General features: G+C 42.1%; 1 protein-coding gene across 7 annotated transcripts in view; it reads left to right on the top strand.

Moving 5' to 3' along the window:
• The window catches only part of ERC1 (ELKS/RAB6-interacting/CAST family member 1), a 550,857-nt gene that overhangs the window by 519,284 nt on the left and 14,741 nt on the right, over positions 1-16,832 (top strand). For 2 of the 7 annotated variants that reach the window (XM_078075448.1, XM_078075445.1), the window contains one exon: positions 11,446-11,963. The exons of 4 other annotated variants lie outside the window; for them this stretch is intronic. In XM_078075448.1, coding sequence (XP_077931574.1) covers positions 11,446-11,586 — 141 coding nt within the window. In that variant the 3' untranslated portion in view covers positions 11,587-11,963. Of the gene's footprint in view, positions 1-8,219; positions 8,296-11,445; positions 11,964-16,832 lie in introns of those variants that run through there. One more of the 7 variants, XM_078075442.1, reaches the window with a different exon arrangement.

Genomic DNA, 16,832 nt, shown 5'->3' with positions numbered 1-16,832 from the left:
AAAAATGGTTGAAATTAACAAAACTGGCAATACCGGTTGTTAGGGAGGACGTGGAGTAACTGGAACTCTGACACATTGCTGGTGAGAATTTAAACTAGTACAAGACTTTGGAAACCATTAGGCGGTTTCTTACTAAATTATATATACTCCTGCCCTGTAACTCAAGAGAAATTCCCACAAAAAGATGTGTACAGGAGTGTTCATAACAATTTTATTTGTAAAAGGGCAAAACTGGAAACAGTCCACATGTTCATTAACAAAATAGATACTTTTAATTATGTATCATGTAATGGAATACTACTAAGCAGTATAATGGAATACTACTAAACAACAATGAATTAATACAAGCAACTTTACCAGTGAACCTCAAAAACAGTATCAAGCAAAAGAAGCCAGATACAAAATAAAATGTAATTCATGTATGATTTCATTTATATGAAATTTATATATTTCATTTCATATATTTCATTTATATGACAATTTATGAACAGGATAAACTAATCTATGGTGGTAAAAATTAGAACACTGGTTACCAAAGGAATTGACTGAAAAAGAGAGTACAAGAGACTTTCTGGGATGTTGGAAATGTTCTGTAATTTGATTGGGGAGACGGTTTATGTGTATGGATTTATCAAAATTCATCAAATTGTACACTTAAAAATCCGTGTGTTTCACAATATGTCTATGATAGTTAAATTAAAATGAAAACAGAGTGGTGCCTGGCTGGCTCAGTCAGAAGAGCATGTGACTCTTGGCTCCTCGGGGTCGTGAATTTGAGCCCCACATTGGGTGTGGCGCCTACTTTTAAAAAATAAATAAACTTTAATAAAAAATGAAAACAGGAAAATCATACCCCACTACCAGTCTCTTTTTAATTTTTTGAAGCAGTTTGACTGATAGGCAGCATCTGCTAAAAAGCTAAAAATGGAATTTCTCCTTAGAGTACAAATTCTTTTTTTCCACCGTGAATGCCAGCCTCCCATCAGGGGCCCGACCACACTGGAATGAACTTGTATCAGCCAGCCTGCTCTGTGGGTCATGGAGCTTTGGATTCCAGCTCCCTTTCCCAGCACTCTGTCCCATTTTTTAATTTCCAGGGAAGTATTGTTCCAAAACTTGGCTCAGACCTTGTCCTCTTCTTGGATTCCTTCTTCCATTTGTTTTCTTGATTTTGATCAATCACTCTTTGGCTTATATCCCTCTCTTTTCAAGGTGGTGAATCAGGGGGGTTTAATGCTGGGGCAGTATTGGGCACAGAACCTAGAAGTCATCTCCCTCATTTGGGGAAGGCATCAATCATCCGTCACAACAGGACGTTTCATTCTTCTCTCTTGAATGCATTTGCACAGATTGTTGTGCCACACAAGTGAGCCAAGTGGACTTATGAGCTGTTGGGGGGCAGGGGATAGGGGGCAGCAGGAAGAGAAAATAAGAAAGAGAGAAAGAAAAAGAATGGTTCTTTGTGGGGCAACAAACTTTGTTCTGGTTCCCAGCCTGACTGTTCCTGATCTGGTTTTCTTCTTTTTGTGATGTTTGAACTTGTTTCCTCAGCTCCGATGTTGAACTCTTGTCCAAAAAACTAAGAGCAGCAGAGTGTGAGAGGCTGAGAGAGGCAAGACCAGCAATCCAGCAAAAATAACTGCAGAGCTGTGAAGATAAATGTGTGTCTGTATCGGAACTGGGCTTGAGAGAGAGAGAGAGAGAGAGAGAGAGAGAGAGAGAGTGTGTGTGTGTGTGTGTGTGTGTGTGTGTGTGTGTGTGTGTGTGTGTGTGTCTTAACAAATTTATGAGAAAAACCCTGTGGAGTAGCCTCACTGCTTCTCTCCCTCTGCTCTCACACAGTCTGGCACTTTCTCCTCCCTCTGACAGTTGCCATTAACCTTTTTCTGCAAAGAGCAGAGTATCTTGCCAGTTGGATGTTGAAAATCTGGCAGAGAAAAGCTTGTTCAAAAAAAGGGGAGGAAGATAGGGAAGAGCTAGGTAGACACCACAAGAGAGGATAGGGGCTGACAGGGTGCTAAGCTGGGCCATAGGACACAAAACTGTTGCCTTACTTCTGATAAAACCCCCAAAAGCTGAGTTGGGGAAAGGAAGAGGAAATGAGGATTTGGGTATAGAGGCGATAAGGACCTCTTACATAGTTGAAATTACACAGTTACTGAGCTTTATTTGCAGCTCACGCTCAGTGTGAGAGAGTAGCCTTATGGTGTGCACAGGAAAGGGTGCACTTCAATGGGGACAAAACTACAGGCTTTGTGCAGAATGTAGAATAATCTTGCTTGTGGAGAGACAGAGACGATTAAGAGACCTAGCTAGATCAAAACTTTTTTTTATAGAAAAGATCCCTCCAACCATTTCCTTTCTTAACTCGTCTCAGAGAAGGGGACTTCTCCTGTTTCTGTTTTGTCTGCAGGTCTTTCCCTCCACTTCTTGACTAGGATAGCTCTTGGTCCTCATTACTGGTGCCTACCCCCAACTAGCCTGCACTAAATAAAAGTGAACATAAAACACCTACTCTGAATTCAGGTCTCATGTGTCCTTGGCTCTGCAGTGAAAAATGCAAGAACCTTTTTTTAGCCTAGTTTTTATTAGCTTGGTCTTGCATTGGACTCTTTAGAGTTCTAAAATATGAATATGGAATATTTTGTTAATTACAAAGCTCTGTATTTATAGAGATTTTAATGTTTTCTAGCTGCCCTAATTGCATTTTTCCCTTTGTGTTTAAAGTATTCCCATGGGAGAAGAGGTTAAAACACTCCTGATTCCCTAGAGCTCCTGCAGGAGCAATTATTTACCATCTTGGAATTTTAATGAGTCTTGACAGTTACTACAGTCCAGTACATTAAACACGGGTCTGTCGTCTCCAATGTCATCTTACAAAGATAATACTCCCCCAACTAAGCAAGAAGAAAATTAATCCTGTGGATACCAAAAAAAAAAACAAAAACAAAAACAAAAAAAACATGACCAGTATAGGCACTGCAAACTTAAAGCCCGCAGAACTTAGGAACTTTGGAAATGACAGTTTTTTGGTCTAGTCAAGAGCATTTGAAATAAATGGCCCTTAGCTTTCTTCCAAACTATTTAATTCTTTACCAGCGGTTTGGTGGGACAGTCTAGAAATAGAAGTAACTTAAAGTTTTTATGGGCAGTATCCCCTGTGTTACGGGCCAGGGGCTCTCAACCATGGGTTTCTGCCCCAACACGCAGGAAGGATACAGAGCTCCTATAGGAACAGTGGCCAGGTGCAACAGTAATTCTCTAAGGGAAACCTATTTAAACTTAAGAAAAAACAAAGGTGTGGGACTGCACCCTTCTCCCAGTGGGGCATGAGCTCTTAGGTGTAAAATCAAAAGGGTACCCTTAAATATAAGCAATCTTCAGTCTACGCACAGGCAGTTACTGTCATTCCTGACTTGGCTCCCCTGTGCCCCGTAACTTAACGCCCTGCTTCCGGAGAATGGGGGTCAGTGCTGCCCCAACCTCCCTTCCTGTATTATTCAGTAGTCTGAAGAGGCCCTGCTCCTTGAATGAGCTAGCCCTTCGTGGCAGCCACTACCTACTGTTCTAGCTATTGTTGCTGTCACTCCCTGAGCCTCTAAGAGAACCTCCTGCACCCCTTATAAGAACATCCTGCTGCTGGAGCCACTGCCATAGAAGTGAGGTTTTCTGCCAAGGAAAGATGGGACTGGGCCACACTCACTTGCCACTGGGGCAAGCAAAGATGTATTTCTGATGTCTGGAGTTAGAACCCAGAAGGCATCTTCCAGTATGTAAAATGTTATGAATGGTGGTTAAGTTCTGTGGCACCATACACCAACAATATGGTATTAGTTTGCAAGGCTGCCAGAACAAAATACCACAGACTGGGTGGCTTGAACAACAGTAATTTTTTTCTCACAGTTCTGGAAGCTAGCAGTCCAAGATCAAGGTGTTGGCAGGGTTGCTTCCTCCTGAGGCCTCTGTCCTTGGCTTGCAGATGGCCGCCTCCTTGCTGTATCCTCACATGGCCTTTCCTTCGTGTGCATGCATCCCTGGTGTCTCTGTGTCCAGATTTCCTGAGCTCGGTTACCTTTTTAAATACACCTCCTTAAGTCTCCACCTACAGTCACATTCTAAGGATATGGGATTAGAGTTTCAACATGTGAGCTGGGGGAGGGAGCATGATTCAGCCCGTAACAAGCATTATGGGTCAGTAGTCTCATGGGGACTACTTGGGAACGTAACTACCACTTAGGTAATTGTTTCTGGGTTTCAGACAACTGACTTTCAAACAAACTCTGGAAACGGCATTCCAAATAAATCATGGGGCCCTGCCTATTAAAAGGTAGGGGGTACTGCACAATCGGTTACTCACATCCACTGAATACAGAGTACTCCCTCAGGGGAGTTGCAGGGCGTGCTGGTGACTGCAATCCAGACGGCTATATGAAAAGAACTTAGTAACTGGACCTTTCTTAAAAAGCTGTGTAATCGACCATAAAGGCACATAAAGCATGAAGCAGATACTTGTTTAGTGAATGAATGAAATCAGGAACTTTCTGGAGGTATTCTACATGGTATGAATGTTATCTTACTGCTTTGTCTACTAATTTTTATACAAGAGACCACCTAGGCACAAAAGAAAATCTCTCTACCTGGTATATGCCCTCCTGGGGAAAGTGAGCCTTTAGTTTTAACACTTAACGGATCTTGCTGTAAATTGCAGTGATGCTTAGTAGCCCTAAAGATTAGGTTTTGTTTGATGGATTAGGTTTTAATGTTATCAGACTAAAAAAAAAAAAAAAAATCTTAGTGTTTTCTTCTTTTTTTTTTTTTAAGATTTTATTTTTAGGTAATCTCAGCACCCAATGTGGGGCTCAAACTCACAACCCCAAGATCAAGAGTCACGTGCTCCACTGACTGAGCCAGCCAGGCACCTCTAATCTTACCCTTTTTTTTTTTAAGATTTTATTTATTTATTTGAGAGAGAATATGAGCAAGAAAAAGAGAGAGCATGAGCGGGGCTGGAGGGAGCGCGGGGAGTGGCAGAGGGAGAGGGAGAAGCAGACTCCTCTCTGAGCAGGGAGCCCGGTGTGGGGTTCGATCCCAGGACTCCGGGATCATGACCTGAGCGGAAGGCAGACACTTAACCGACTGAACCACCTAGGTGCCTGTAATCCTACCCTTTTCTAATGTAATCCCTAAGCCAGAGGTCAGGTGCTAACATCCTATTGCCAATTTAACAGAGAAGAATGATATGATAGTGGCTTAAAAGTAGTAGGATGGGATGTTTAGTAAAGCTCCTGCCTATGTGCCTGAAATTTCACTGTTCAGTTTATTCCTTTGAATCAATTACCCCTCCAAGGTATTGCCTTTTTAAATGCAGATATTTCTAGGAAGGCTAGGATGTGGACATCATCACCTTTGCATGCCTGAGGTACCCAAACACCAGAATGATAAGAACAGTGAGTAACTGGGGAAAGTTCAAAAAAAGGACCAAATTGGCAGATTAAAAACTAGATTAATCTCCTTCTCAGTGTAACCCCAGCCTGGTGATAAAACATCATTATACTTCAGATTCTCTGGATTTTAGGCTATTTGGTACATCCAGAATATATGGGAAATCACACCAACCTTTTGTGAGTGTTTAGCCTAAATTTTCTTTTTTTTTTAAAGATTTTTTATTTATTTATTTGACAGAGAGAGACACAGTGAGAGAGAGGGAACACAAGCAGGGGGAGTGGGAGAGGGAGAAGCAGGCTTCCCGCTGAGCAGGGAGCCCGATGCGGGGCTCGATCCCAGGACCCTGGGATCATGACCTGAGCCGAAGGCAGACGCTTAACAACTGAGCCACCCAGGCGCCCCTAGCCTAAATTTGAACCAGTAGATATTATTCCTAAAAGTCCTTTTACCACAGATGGATGTTAGGATGCACCTAGCGGGAAGGTAGGGAATCATCAAAAAGATAAGGTATTGGGTTTTCTCTAGCATCCTATGATGAGACGCAGTGGAAGTATTCATGAGATCTGAAAAACTCTAACTAGAAATAGCCTGCAGGCTCTCAGTTGGGGATCACTGTTCTTACAGTGTTTTATCAGAAATGAGCTATATTTATTCATAGACAAAGCTGGAGAGAATTTAGAGATCTTCGAGTCACGTCCCCCTCTTTTTTTTTTCTTTTGCACACAAGAAGGCTGAGGCCAGAGAGGTAAAGTGACCTGCCCAAGATGATAAAGCTAAGTGACACAGTAGGGACTGGACATTTCCTTCCATTTCAGACCTTTTCCCACTATTGCACCTTGAAGCCCCCTTTGGAAGAAAATCCTCTTAGCTGGTCAGAGGAGGCCCTAGTAGTAACGGTACTCTCCTACAGTGATGGGAAACCATCTGCATGATGCAGCAAGGCCATTTTTGCCTTCTAGGCCAAGCAGAGTATGTGTCCGTAAGGGACCACAGCACAGAGATGCACATCTGCTCCTGCATTGTGCACAGACCAAGCACTGTGACTTCTTTGGGGGAGAATAGTGTGTGGTAGACCACTTAAAATACCTGTTAAGCAGTTTCTGTAACGTCCCTCAGGGCTGCAGCTTTGCCAACACCCCTCTTCCTCCCTGCACACTCAGTTGAACCCTTAGCGTTCAGCTCTTATGTACCAGCTAGGGTAGTGCCCACAGGCAGCAGTCCTGTAGGCACTGGGGATTACTGGAAAGAGCCCCATTCAGGACTTGCTGGGGTGTTTATTTGGCCTCCTTGGGTTCTGTGTGGTGGGATGATTCCATGACTTCTCCATCTTCTCTTGAAGAGCTCATTTTCTCACTTGGCTGCTTCTGAAGGTTGAGCTCACCTCCCTCTCCAGCTGCTTCCTCAGGAAGAGAGGCAGAGAGAAAAGATCTGGTGATCCTTCCTTTTAATAAGCTGGGTGAAACCTCCCAGAAGTACTTGCTTTGGTGTGGACTTTCCTTTTCAGGCTTGGTCATTCCTTCCATGTGGAAATGAAGCTGGGTGAAGCCACTTGAGCTCTGGACTGATGTGGCTTTGCCTACACTTTCTGGGGGAACTGTGCTCATGCGTGTGGTCAGCCTTACCATTCACTGAGCCAGGTTGGACTGGAAATGTCCCTGGAGTCTCTCATTCTCACCCTTCTTCACCTAAATAAACACTGACAGCAAAATTTTCTGAGCATTAGGAGGCTATGGGACTATTTTTCTTTCAACCTCAACCATCCCCAAGAACTTTCGAATCACATCACGTATTTTCTTCCCTTTAGCAATCCAAAATTAGTTACATAACAACTCCAGACCCCTACCTCATCCCCAACCTTCTCCATGTCACATGAGACCCGATTTACTATATCGCTGCATTATGCCTGCCCCTCACAGCTGCTCATGGTCCTCCATAAGACGGCCATATGTACCTAGGGGAATCACTGAGAACAGCCCACATGACTCCAGAGCCGTGGTCAGCAGTGGCACCCCTTCCAAGACCCTTCTAAATTACTGGGCCAGCAACTCGTACCACACTCAAGGGTCATTTTGTCATCTCACTGAGGAGTCAGGAAACACCACCCAGGGAATGTATCAGGTTGGCAGTAAAAAAAAGAAAAAAGAAAAACTCAAGCAATATCCATAGTTTCCTGTGGGAGGCTTTCCAGTCTCTCCCTGCCACACTCACCCCAGAATCAGATCCAGGTGCTGGAAACAGCACACAGCAGTCCTGGACATGAGTGTACATTGAACACATGCCACTGTGGTAGAGGAAATTTCCTTCTCTCTTCCTGCGTGGCCAGAGAGATGAGCTGGAACTGGATCAGGCTTTGTGCTGGTTTAGCACTAAAATCTCAGCTGCAACAAAGCCTTGTTCTTACCGCCCTGACAGTTTCAGCTTTAGATTTCTTATTAGTTGTTTGGGTTTTGTTTTGTTTTTTTTTCACCCTCTCCCTTTTGACACTTTTCTTTTCTGAGAGCCAAACCAAATACACTGGGCTGGCTAGCTAGCCTGTCTGTGTCTGCGATTCCCAGAACTCTGCTGCTGTTCTGATGGATCCTTTTGGCAAGGAGGGAAATTTTTCTCCATTTTGATAATGACAGGCCCTTCATTTTAATGTCTCTATTTACGTCAGTTAACAGATTTCTAAGAGATAATGTGAGATACTACCAATCAACTTAGGCAACCATATTAAAATTCTGCCTAACTGGAAAATATGGTTCTTTGTTTATAACACTCTACACTTTCTCAAGTCTCAAGTACTACTTCAGCAAGTCTTTGGACTGGTAAAGCCTTGTGGAGAACATCCCATCCATCTCTCTGCCTCAGGTACGTGCTTCATGTGAGCACCCCACCCAGATGGGTAACTGGCTGGTTCTTTTCAGCTTTACTGAAGTAAAATTGACAAATAAAATTCTAAGATGTTTAAAGTGTACAATGTGATGACTTGATATACATTGTGGAAGGATCCCCCCCCCCCCGTTAAGTTAATTAACACATCTATCACCTCACATATTTACCTTTTTTTTTTTTAAGTTCTACTCACAGCAAATTTCTCAATTATACAATATAGTGTTATCAACTATAGGCTTGTTCTCTGAGTGGGATGATACGTCACAGTTCCCTTGATGTTCCAGGAACGTTCTTACACTAAAGATGACTCCCCATTCTCTTGTATCAGGGACCAGACAGACCAATGTAAATCTTGGGTTTTATGGGGGTTTTCTATTCCCACTTTTAACTTTTGCAGACGTGTCTTCTGCTTTCTTGCCATACTCCTCTGTTCACTCCCTTCCTTCACTTGCTCCGAGAAGGTATAACACCTATATCAAGATACAGTCTTGATACAGACGGTAACCTGAGAGGTTCTCACAGGTACAGAATACCACACACAAAACACTCAGATTGTCTCAGCAAGGGAAGAATGCTTTAGCCAGGAAAGCAGCAGCCAGCATTTTTGAGGCGTCTAGACATAAGTAGCTTAGAAATTAAAATGTTGGTGACATCTGCAAATAAAAAATAGAGTTCTCAGAAAGCAGCAATTTGTGCTGGTTTATGTACAGATAAGTGTCTAAATCTGGATTGTCACATCATTGTACTTGCCTGGTTCCAGCTCTGCTGTATGTAAGGAGATTAATTTAGAGTGGCGGGTGCTAGCAACATGTGTTTTGGTCCCATAAATCTGTGGGACCCCAATTCATTTTACCACTTATACCTGGGTTACTTGACCTCTCAGTTGTTGCCTTTCACAAAATCATGACTGACTCTAACTTTGAAAAGAATAGTAAGCAACAATGAACAATATGACATTTTTTAAAAATTTATTTATTTACCTTAGAGAGAGAGAGAGAGCATGAGCAGGAGGGGCAGAGGGAGAGAGAATCTGAAGTAGACTTTGCGCCGAGCGTGGAGCCCAATGCGGGGCTCGATCCCACAACCTGAGACTATGACATTAGCTGAAACCAAAAGTTGATGCCTAACCAACTGCGCCACCCAGGCACCCCAATATGACAACTTGTAAGAGGTCTGGTAGTTCTCTAGCAAGACCAGATTTCTTGTAGAACTTTCCTCTGAGGCAGGGGAGACTTCCTCTTTTCTATGGAGACCTTTTGCATCTGGACACAGTAGAGTTTGAGCCCCTAGCTACTTAGTGGTTGGGCTTGAAGGATAACACACAAGTGTTCCTGAGGCAAACACTTCAGTCAGTCTTAACTCTGCTGGCCACTGTACCTCCTCGGGCCTTGGTTGTCTGACTTGCAGGGCTAGAGAATTGAACTGGTAGTTCTTAGCTCCCTTCCAGGTTTGTGATTCTCAAGTTCAGAATCAGTAGTTCTACTGTTTGATATTTTGTCGGGGAGGGTGTTAGTGTAGAAAACTAAGTTACAGGCTTTGTGTTAATACAGGTTCACTAAAAATCTTAACGACTGGGGCGCCTGGGTGGCTCAGTCGTTAAGCGTCTGCCTTCGGCTCAGGTCATGATCCCAGGGTCCTGGGATCGAGCCCCGCATCAGGCGCCCTGCTCAGCGGGAAGCCTGCTTCTCCCTCTCCCACTCCCCCTGCTTGTGTTCCCTTTCTCACTGTCTCTCTCTCTGTCAAATAAATAAATAAAATCTTTAAAAAAAAAAAAAAATCTTAACGACTTACTTCCGTCCGAGCTGGGGAGCTGCCTGTGGGGCACTGCAGGATTTTCAGAGCCACGGCTAAGGAAGAGAGCAGCTCCTGAGTTGCTTTTGTTACTGTTTTCTTTTTAACCTTTGAAAACTAAAGGTAAAAATTACATAGAGAAATCTAGCTACCCCAAGGCATATGGCATGCATTCATTCAATAAATATTTGGGGAGCACCTACTATGTGCCAGGCATAACATGCTCTTGAAAGTACTAGAAAATACTAGAAAGTAATTTATGATTTTCTTGCTTTTTTTGCGGGGGGGGGCAGCAAAGCAAGGTTTATTGAGTGATAGCGAAGCAATAGTACAAAGCTCCCGAGGAGGGAGGGGACCCGAAGGGGTTGCCCTGATTTTCTTGCTTTGAGAGGGTTAAGTACCTGGGGTTCCCTCCTACCTTAATGCTTCTGTCATGAGGGAATGAAAGGAGGAAGTTCCTTTGGCAATATAAAACCAAATGATTCTTGGGAAGATCACTGGACTATGAATTTTGAGTGTGGGTCATGTACATACAGGTCCCCTTGGTGGAATGGAGCTAAACTCTTGTTTTTATTATGTCATTTTGTTTAAGATTCATCTTGGAAGAACAGCAACATCTTATTTACTTTTTGGCCTAAGACAACAAATAGCCTTTCCTTCCTTTTTTTTTTTTTTTTTTTTTTTAAGATTTTATTTATTTATTTATTAGAGAAAACATGAGACAGCGCAAGGCAGAAGGGGGAAGACGGGGAGGGGGGGAGGCAAAGGGACAAGCAGACTTGTGCTGAGCGTGGAGCGTACTCCAGGGCTCAATCCCATGACCCCAAGACCATGACCCCAGCCGAAATCAAGAGTTGGCCACCATCAGACTGAGCCACCCAGGCACCCCTAGCCTTTCCTTCTTATGAGAACAAAATCAGACATTGCCTGACAAAGGAGTTCATTACAAGTTAGGGAGGAGAAGGCCCGTAGCAACTTCATGATCATGACCACTTCCACTCAGCATTGCACAGAGCCTAGGGCCGTGGTGGCTTTGCTTCAGGCTCAACATGCCAAGCAACTGGGGCAGATGGAGACTTCAGGAAGAAAACTAGGAGATTCAAGCTGCAAGCTGACTTGAAATACCAAGGAAGAAAGGATTTTGGAGTTAATCTGTGGGAAATAATCATGGGACAAATATTTCAAGAGCAACTCTAGTTTTCCCTGGTACTAAATGCTAGAGGGACTCTACAGAGTGAAAAAGTGGCCAAATACCTGCTGAAAAGTAAATGACTAGACAAGAAATACCCACCATGTGCTCCCTCTGACCACATGCATTTTATGTTTTATCAACAGATATTGTGGCAAAAGGCATTTCATTTTATTCTAGTTTTTTCTAGTTTTTCGAAAATCCAAACTCAGAAGTTCTTTCATGTCTTCATACCTCCTAAGCAGATGTGGTTGCACAGCCTGCTGATTGGGGCTGGGGGGCTCTAGCCCCGATCTGGCCAGCATAGAGAACTATTTCAGCTTGATCCATCACCTCCGAAAGGCTCCAATTACCATGCCAGTTACCGCCTCAGACCTCATGACCTATGCATCCTGGGACCTAGCTATTAAAAACCTCAAGTTCAGATTCTTTTCTACTTCGACCAAACTAAGCATCTCTGTATAATTTCCTGCCCACTGCAAAACCATCTCAGAAAGGAATTAATCTGAGTCACTGCCAACCACAACTGAATTCATTCAGTTCCATCTCTTGTAACAATATCCTTTCTTCATATCCATCCATACATTGTCTTCTTTCACCTCACCCCCCTGTGACTGTGAATAGAGCTCTTCACCTTGAAATAAAGCTAATTTCTCTCCTTTAAGACTGTCTAATTTTGTGAATTTCTGTTCGCTCTCCCTATGCCTTTGCTTGGCTATGAAGAGATATGGTAGGTATTCTGAAATCATGACCTGTGTTGAGCAGTAAATGTTCTGGGGCAATTTCCCTGAACCAGTTGGCCCATCCCTCAGCTGTACATCTTTTTTTTTTTTTTTTTTTTTAATTTTTTTTCCCTCAGCTGTACTTCTGTTCCTCCATCCAGCCTAGCTACGTTCCTTATTATTCTTCACACCATTAGAACCATCCTAACATTGAAAGCAGGAAGGGAACTCGATTGGCTTCCCTTACAACTAGCCTCTTATAACAATATTTTGGATGGGTGTGAGGTTGTAGAACATCATCTCTGAAATACCTCATTTCTTTCTGAGCTTCCTGTCTGCCTGTCCCCTGAGCAGTGGTGGAGGCTGAAGCATTCTCTCCTTCCCTTGTGTTCACACACTTCTAGTGTGTGTTGCTTCGAGCATTCAGATTGAGTTGCTTTTGCATTTGTGATTCTTGGCTCGAGTCCCTCTAGAAATCATATTACTACTCTGAGTTCAGGGAGGGCTGGAATAGCTACTAAAAACAGAATACATTATAATAACATTCAGCAGACAAAGCCAGAAAATTCCTGCCAGAGACCACCTTAGTATCCTTTACTTGGCCCATATTCCATTTTTTGAGAACTTTAAACCAAGTGAGATGCCGCAGTATACAGTTTATGTGCCCTGCTGTAAGGTCTGCATCATCACACTGTCTTGATTTTGAGATGCTTCACATTTTATCTTAAAAAGCTCTTTGGAAAGTTCAGTGTTTTCCCTCCAGAATTAGGATGTTCCTTCGCTTTATACTCCAGTCACTTCTCGATCGCCAGCTTTGGACAAGGTATTTTGCTAGGCAGCACTGGTATGTAAAAAAGAACCCGTCAAGGAATTTGAAGAAGAGTTGGGGAATTAAACAAATCGCCAACTCTTGAAACATGAGACAAAATTAATACTTTAGCAATATTTACCTCTGAACAGAGAAGGCTTCACAGAAAAGAGCCCGTTGCGCTCAGTCATGAAGGATGAGTAACATAGGGAAGAGAGGTGTGTAGGAGGGAAGATGGTCCGCATTCTAGGACGAGGGAAATACATCAGAATAAAAGCAAAGATGAGGGCATATACCGGGAGGCTAGATGCATATGGCAAGGCTATCCCAGGAGATGAAATTGGGAAAGTAGGATGAAGTCAGATTGGACTCTCTTTTGTAAGTAGGAAATCATTTAAGATATTGGAAGAAGAGGAGGGAACCTCATCCAACCTGTTTTTAGAAAGAGTGCTCTTACAAACCAAGGTTGACGTACTTGTGAAGCTATACAATAAGCGAAAGATACTAGAATAAGAGAGTTTATGTTAGGGCTGTGACCAGGAGATCAGCAAGGAAGAAACTAAACCAAAAGAAACATAGCCTGGAAAGGGTGTTAACAGGAATTTCCCAGAAGAAGAAATGGCCAATAAATATATTTATAAATGTTTGGCCTCAATTTTTGGCTTCACTACAAATGAAAAGAATCACAAAGAACTGCAAATGAAAATAGCCTTGTCATATCAGCAAGTTTGGTGTGTGTGTGTGTGTGTGTGTGTGTGTGTGTGTGTGTGTTGCCCCAGTATTTTGAGTAGGTGGGGTAATGAGCACCCTTATTCATTGCCTAGAGTCTGAAAATTAGTACAGCTCTTCTGGAATAGTTCGGTAACATGTCAGAAGCTTAAAGAGGTATATACACTTTGACCCAGGAATTTTAAGAAAATGGTCATAAATATGCAAGGATTTATGTACTAGCAAGCAACATTGTCACTGTAGTAATGAAAAATTGAAAACAAACTGAATTTCTAATAATGGAATTATTTAAATTATAATACATCCATAAAATGGATTACAATATGACCCATTTAAAAACTGTGTTTTAGAAGAATATTTAATCACATGAAAAACTATTTGTAGTAATTAAGTGAAAACAACAGTTTATTAAACAGTATGAACAGTATGAGTTGATGTGTAAGTGGAACATTCACAAAGAAGTGTTTATTAAGCATTTGAAAAATGTGGGTCAAACTCCGGAGAGAGAAGGGAGTTAGAGATGTAATTATATTGACATACCTTGATAATCCTTAAGTTTAGCTCGCGTACGGGTTATTTTACTATTTTCTTTTGAATGTGTGTGAAACTTTCTATGCTAAAAGTTATTCAGACCCCAAAAACCCACAAAAACCCATCTCAAAAGAAATAAATTGGCAAAGAAGGTAGATTAAATGTGTTAATGCACTAAGGTACTTAGAATAATACCTGACCCATAATAAATGTCCCATAAGTTACTTGCTGTTTTTATTACCCATAAGTTACTTGCTGTTTTTATTATAAAGCTAAAGATATAGACAGTGTTACCCCAGCAGAGGACAAAAAAGGAAGAACGGAGGAATGCCCCCCCTTGAGCCCAGGAAACCCCTGCATGTGTGGGAGGAAGCAGAAAGAACAGCAGTAGGACAGAGAAGAAATACAAGGACAGGCAGAGGAGAACCAGAAAGTCAGGAAGAGAGATTTTAGAAGGAGGTGTTATCAGAACAAATAGCCCAGAAGAGCTCAAGCAGGTTGAAGACACTTAAAGCCATTGAATTGTGCTGTTAGGGAATCCTTAAAGTTCAGTTTTGGTTTTTGTGTTCCTTTATAACATGCATGCAAAAAAATACACAGATGATGAGATGCAACTCAACGAGTTTTTACACACTCATGTGATGAACATCTGGGACAAGAAGCAGAAAGTTCCCAGCACCCCAGAAGCCTCTTGTCATGCACTACTCCACCCTCCATGGGTGACCTGACTTCTAACACTGGAGATCAGTTTTACCTGTGTTTTAACTGTTTATACCTGGAATCATACAGTGTGAACTCTTTTGCATCTTGCTTCTTTCATTCAACATCATGTTTATGAAATGTGTCTATTATGATATACATAGGTATAGTTCATTCGTTCTCATTGCTGTATGTCACTCCATTGTATGAATGAATATACCACAATTTATCACCTAGTTATTGAGGGACATTTGAGTTATTCCCAGGTTTGGGCTATTTTTCTGGATTCCCTTCTCTCTTCCATTGGTCTATATGCCTGTTCTTGTGCCAGTTAACAAGCTATGTTCATAACTATAGCTTTATAGTAATACTTTTCTTCATGATTGCTCTTCATGTTCTTATAACTTTGTTCTCTGAGATCGCCTTGGCTATTCTTGGCTCTTTACATTTCCACTTATGCCTTGAATTAGCTTGTCATTTTACACGCACACGTGCACGCACCTGCCAGAGTTTTTATTTGGCCTGTATTGAATCTGTAGATTAGTTTGGGCAGAATTAACACTTTATGCTGTTGAGTCTGATGATCCATGGTCATCTTGCATTCCTCCATTTAAGATATCTTTTATTTCTCTAAATGATGTTTGATAATTTTCGATGGAGAGGTCTTGGCTTAGTAACCTTTTGAGAGAGCAGTTTCAGTGAATAGCAAAAAGTAAATTCTTTTGGTGCTAAGGAGGGAAATAGGAAACAGAGGTAGCAAATGTAAACCATTCCTTTGAGATGTTTGATGGTAAAAGAAAGAGGAAAATTGGTGTTAGCTTGTGAGATTCAAAAGGTCGTTTTGGGATGGGAGTGCCCTTGGAAGCCATGGTGAAAGACCCAGGGAGAGGAGAGTTTGGAAGCACAGAGTTAATTAAAGGGACAGGGACATGGAAGGGTGGCTCAGGTTAGCCTGGAGAAGAAATTAGGAGCAAGGAGTGTTGTGAGGTTATCGGAGGTAGTGTGTTTCACGTCTGCATTACCTTAGTAACAATTTCCTCAGACGCCCCGGTTGCTTACACAGTGAACAGTACTGAGCCGTACGGGCGCTGTGCCCTTTGTCACCGATGGCACAGAACCTGCATGCAGGATGTTTGAAGCAGCAAGACTTGCTGCCCTCACGGTCATCCCTAATCCACATGTTCAAATCCCTATTTCTTTAAGCAGAGCATATTACTTTATATTTTCCTCTACTGTGCATACCTACTCATCTATTATTCTGATAATCCCTTCTTCCAGAGTATCTTAGTTAAACGAAGGCTTAATAGATAGGGGCTTTTCCATTAAATCTTAAGGTGCCCGAGAGACTTGAGGAAGATTTTGTAGTAGAGATTTTATATATGGAGGAAACAAGGGTGCTGAGATAAGGGACTTAATGCTTAAGTTCTAGAAAAAGCTTACAGTTTAGTGGAAATTATTTTACTTTGGAAGTGTTTTTATGTTTGTTGTTGTTTGCTTTAGATGCAGAGCTTTCAATACATACACAGAGAATTGCATCTCCCTTATCTAGAGAGGGCATTGTGTAAACTTACGTGCTATATGTAATTATGGTGTCTTTAAGAAAGTAAACCAAGAAGACAGTATTTTTCACTGTAGTACTTGTAGTGGTGGAATTAGCCTGCCAATATTAGAAGGGAGAGAAAAGGAAGTGGAAGATCTTGTTGGATTACTCAGTCTTATATACTAGGTTTGGATATGTAGCTTTAACAAGGAAGGGAAAGAGGGCGAGAAAAGGATTTAATTTATTGCACTAGGGATATAATAAGCATTTTCATTGAATCCCAAATATTACATGTTTGTACTTTTGGGGAAATTCTTTTCTGATGTTAAGTCTAAAGTGGCCTTTCTTTGGGGAGGAGGTGAGAGTTGAGTAGGCAGGCGTGGGGGCAGAGCATGGGCAGTGGGCAAGGGGTAGAGGGAACAAGAATGTCCTGAGTGAGATCTGGTAAATTACACTTCAGAAGCTAGAACACACTTTTCCCAATTTAACCATAGGACCCGCTGC

This window comes from Halichoerus grypus, chromosome 6, assembly GCF_964656455.1.
Source record: "Halichoerus grypus chromosome 6, mHalGry1.hap1.1, whole genome shotgun sequence".
Lineage (NCBI taxonomy): Eukaryota > Metazoa > Chordata > Mammalia > Carnivora > Phocidae > Halichoerus > Halichoerus grypus.
This window is presented reverse-complemented; position numbering and strand designations above follow the sequence as displayed.